This window comes from Capsicum annuum, chromosome 11 (genome assembly GCF_002878395.1).
Source record: "Capsicum annuum cultivar UCD-10X-F1 chromosome 11, UCD10Xv1.1, whole genome shotgun sequence".
NCBI lineage: Eukaryota > Viridiplantae > Streptophyta > Magnoliopsida > Solanales > Solanaceae > Capsicum > Capsicum annuum.
In genome coordinates, this window is record NC_061121.1 from 64,246,142 (window position 1) to 64,250,902 (window position 4,761).

Genomic DNA, 4,761 nt, shown 5'->3' on the forward strand with positions numbered 1-4,761 from the left:
AACTTGCGATAAGAGCTTTCTGAAGGAAGTTGCTGCCCAATTTTGTAATGGACTTTCACACCGAGGTAAAGACGAACATACTCATGAATGTCAAGGTAAAATAGCTAACCCTTACACTTTTATGCATGTGAATGATAATTGTGTGGCTAGTAGCCTATTGAGTGTGAGTTATAGCTTGCCTATATGTGAGTCTATTGTTTCTTTGCCAATTGATGATGATGTACTTGTTGTGAGTGTGGATACACTAGTTGATCCTATTGATGACCGAATCGGCTCTTCTTGTAAGATCGATTTATGTCCATCTAGTGTTGAAACCATTGTGTTGAATGAAAGTACATCGTCTTGTGAAATTTATGTTGATCAACTTTTGTGTGAAAATTGCCCACCACTTGAGGATGTGTGTGATGTGATTAATGAATCTCAAGTGTGTGATGATGTTGAAAATATTGATCAAAGGAATAGGAGTGAACCCGAGAGCTATTCTTAGGATAATCTTGCACTTGAAATCTCTTTGAAACTTGATATTGATCTTTTAGAGAGTGATAAACGTGTGTGTTCCGAATTTGTCCGTAAAATAGATCATGCTTTCTTAAGGTATAATGTCTTGTTTGAAGATGATATAACCACTCCTAATGAACCTAGTGGTGGAAATAATGGTATAGCTTGCCTTAGAAGCTATAGCCGATATGCTAACCCACTATGGTTTGACAACATTCCTTCTAAAGATGAAAATCTCTTCTTGGAAGATGAGAGTACTCTAAAAGGTAAGGGATATGTGGTTTTGGAAACTACTTCTCCTTCTACTTTGTGTGACTTTATTGTTGAGAGTACTCATAATGATGATTGTGAAACTAGTAGTGAGTACACACATGAGGGCACCTTAGTAGACGTCGACTTGAGTAATACCTTTCTCTACTTTCTATTTGCTATAGATAATATGCATGCTATTGTAGAGAGTATGCCATTTATTTTGGGTGGAGACCACGAGAAAGGGGAGTGTTGTCTAGACTCGTGTCTATGGCCACTCTTCCCATTTGACCCCGGTGTCAAATATAGAATTGGTGATGATGGTGCACCCAACTTGTTGCTTGATTTACATAACAAGCAAAGTATCATTTTTGGTGAATTCTATAGCCAAATCCTTTGTGCATTTTTCATTAATTATGTAATATTTAGTTCAAAGGATCCTTGGTTATATTCTAAATATGTGCAACCTTGGCATGTTGAGGTAGTTTGTCGTGCTTACCCTAACCCTCATGCTATGAGGAGTTTGTATTTGTGTGTCCTTTTTTTGGTTTTGCAAAGTTTGGGTTCAAGGTCGAATCCTTTTCAAGAAGGGGAGGATGATACGATTCAAATGACCACCTTAACTTTCAATGACATCATTCGAAGTCAGTACGTGGGACATCAAGCTTTGGTCACATTAAGGAAACGAGATCCTACATGGAGGGGCTGATTTGAGTACACCAAAGAGCAATCCCACGTGTCAAAGATTGCTTGAAGCATTGAAGATTGAGGACTCATGATTTTGGACCTTCATTAAGAACATTTTGATTACTTAGCCTTGTCCAATTAACACTCCATGACCACCCCTTTTTATTAAAGGTATTATGGTCATTTTGTTATGTAATAAGTTAGATTATAAATAGGTTCTATTAGTTCATTTGCTAATTAGTTTATGAAAGATGAAAGATTGAAACGCTTGAAATCCTCTCTTGAGAGTAGACCACCTTAGTATAGTCTTAATTAGGACTTGAAAAAATTATCCTTAGTATAGGACTTGAAAAAGCCAATATTGTTCTTTACTTGAAAATGATGGATCTTAAGGTGAATCGATTAACTTAACGGTCACCATAAAAGTGTGGTTTTAATTATTACATTCATTAGGAGTTAATATTGAAATATACTTAGTTCTTAATCTTGTAATAATCTTGATCTTACTATCTATTCTTTCATTATTTTACAAATCCGTGTGTTTTTGTGTTTGTCATCTTGTATCTCTTTGTGTTGCTTGTTCTTCTCACGTTTTGTGCACTATTTTGTCATATTGGTGAACTGATTTGTATCAATGTTACCAATGATAAAATGCACTGCTGCTACGTCAAAGCTTCATTTCTATATCAATAAGCAATAGTAGTAGAACTTACTACGAAAGAATAACAGCACCACGAAAAGGAAACACCACAAACATGCATATGGTGAGTGTAGAACAAAAACCGATGAGTAATTCACAAGAACCCATAGCCAATAAATGGACAAGCTTGTGTAAAAATAAGGACAAACTTTTGTTCAAATAAAATTCAAACATACGGTTCAAATAAAAATAAGGACAAACTTTGGGGCGTAGCTAGGTATCATCTTTTGTTCTTCCAAGGACAGCAGCGATAAGGACAAACTTTTATCAAAGGGAAAAATTATGTTTTCTCCAGTTACCCTACTAGAGAAATGGAACTTTTTCAAATTCATTTTAGGATTCTTAAGAGAAAATCAACTGGATCAAGCACACTGCATAACGGAAGTTCTAATGTTGCATAGGAACAAAACAGATTTCAGTGCATACATAACATAAAATCTTTCAAATGTAGAAAAAACTTCATTAAAGTTCATCAAAAATCCATAAAGTAATAATATAGCTGTAGTAAATCGATAATAATCCCTAAACTCAGAGCATACAGATACCACAAAAATCGAAAAACCGTATTCAACGATAAGATTTCTGGAACCTAGAACGAGCACCACGACCACCAAACTTCTTCGGCTCGCATCTTCTCGGATCAGCAACAAGCAAAGTCCTGTCATACCTGATGAAAATATCCTTAACCTCTTTCTTACTTTGTTCATCAACATACTTCTGGTAAAATGCAACAAGCGCCTTCGCAATCGACTGACGAATAGCGTAGATCTGCGAAGTGTGTCCTCCTCCTTTGACCCGGATACGCATGTCGACTCCGGCGAAACGGTGGCGTCCCAGAAGGAGAATTGGTTCGAAGGCTTTGTAACGGAGGATTTCTGGTTGGACGAGCTCGATTGGAACGCCGTTGATTTTGATTAAGCCGCGGCCCCGCTTGCAGTGTGTTACTGCTACGGCGGTTTTTTTGCGGCCGAAACATTGCACGGATTCCACTGGTGCCGGCGCCGCCATCATTGTTTATGCTTTTGGTTGAAGATGGCGTAAGTTGGAAGTTTCGTTGGCGGTTTTGGCTATGGAGGGTTGATATAGGGAATGATTTAGGGATTTGTATTGGGCTAGCAGAGGGAATGGACCCAATGGTTGATTACGAATCAAAGCTTTTGGGCCCTTAAGTCGGGCTTTCTTATGAAAAAGGAAAAAATTACACAAACACCACAGTTACCTTTACTAAATTACATAAATTTTTTAATCCTTTTTATTAATTACCTTTTTTTTTTAAGTAACGGAATACATCCACAAACTCAGAAATTTTTGAATACATAATAATTATGTATCTCCTTTTGGTCTAGTTAAATATATTATGTTTGTCGATCGAATAGTTTCAGAAATGGATGTATCTCAGTAATTAAAATTATATATTTGAGCAAAAATGAATTAATTAACTGTTACATTCTTAAGTTCAATATTATATAGTTTAACTTTAAAATTATGTATTTCGATGCTAATTATGTATTCACAAAATGCAAACCAAGGGATAATTTATAATTTAGCAAAGAGTAGGGATAAAGAATAATCAGGGGTAAACTTGTTAGGGTTTATGTAAGATTTACGATGAAAAAATAAAGAAAAAATTTACATGAAAAGACTATCCTTAAGACTTAACTACATAACTGATAATACCTTTCAATATTACAAAAAGATTTTTTTTTTTTTTTTTTTACATATATAACCATTTAAAAAAAATAAAAAATAATAATTATAATCCTAACTTACCGCTATAGCTAATTATCCATTCACCTTATTTTAAGAAATTATTTTCAATCTTCAAATTAAAATCGGTATATAAGATAATCCTCCAAATCTTTCTCTCTGATATTCAAAATTCAAAATATTCTTAAATAAACTAAACAAGTATTATATAGTTCTTTGTACATACTTACATACACACACACGTATATATATGTGTGTGTGTGTATATGTATTTATGTATATATATATATATAAGTTTATTTCAAATAATTAATTATACCTAGTATTATTAATACACATTATATAATTCTATGTATATTTACCATAAGGATAATCGAATTGCTTCAATGATAGGAAGTAAGTCTTTACGCATCAATAATTCTGATCTATTACGTACCCAAGTATAGCCCTAAACACCTCAATGGGCCTCTAATAGGACCTCCGACATAACCCGGATCGAGATTATTTCTGCTACCTTAATATCATTGAGTAATAAGATTTCTATTAATGATTTAATATCATATTATATTAGTAGTTTAGTGTGTTATAGTTCAACACAAAAGTATTTAACCTAATTTACAATAAGATAATAAAATAAAATACAAAAATTTGAAATACTTCAAAATCAAATAGCTTAACTAGTGCCTTGAGCAATTAGATAAACTGCTAAAAATTTTATTGCTTGATGACTATTTTACAATGGAAAGAAAAAAGAGTAAGGGGGTTCTAAAAAATTTGCCTCTGCTACATAAAATTAGATCCTTATATAGTGAATCTTTCAAGTAAAAGATAAAAATAAAAAGTGAACATAACCAAAACGTGACCGCCAAAGTCTACTGTTTTGGTGTACTATCTACTATTTCATTGTCACATGTTCTTTA

The 4,761-nt window shown here is 33.7% G+C and overlaps 1 protein-coding gene across 1 annotated transcript; it reads right to left on the reverse strand.

Moving 5' to 3' along the window:
- Positions 1-2,573: 2,573 nt before the first annotated feature.
- LOC107848416 (40S ribosomal protein S16) lies at positions 2,574-3,342 on the reverse strand. The gene has a single exon (XM_016693181.2). It carries the CDS (start codon positions 3,143-3,145, stop codon positions 2,702-2,704), a length of 444 nt encoding a protein of 147 aa, XP_016548667.1. The 5' UTR covers positions 3,146-3,342; the 3' UTR covers positions 2,574-2,701.
- Positions 3,343-4,761: the final 1,419 nt, after the last annotated feature.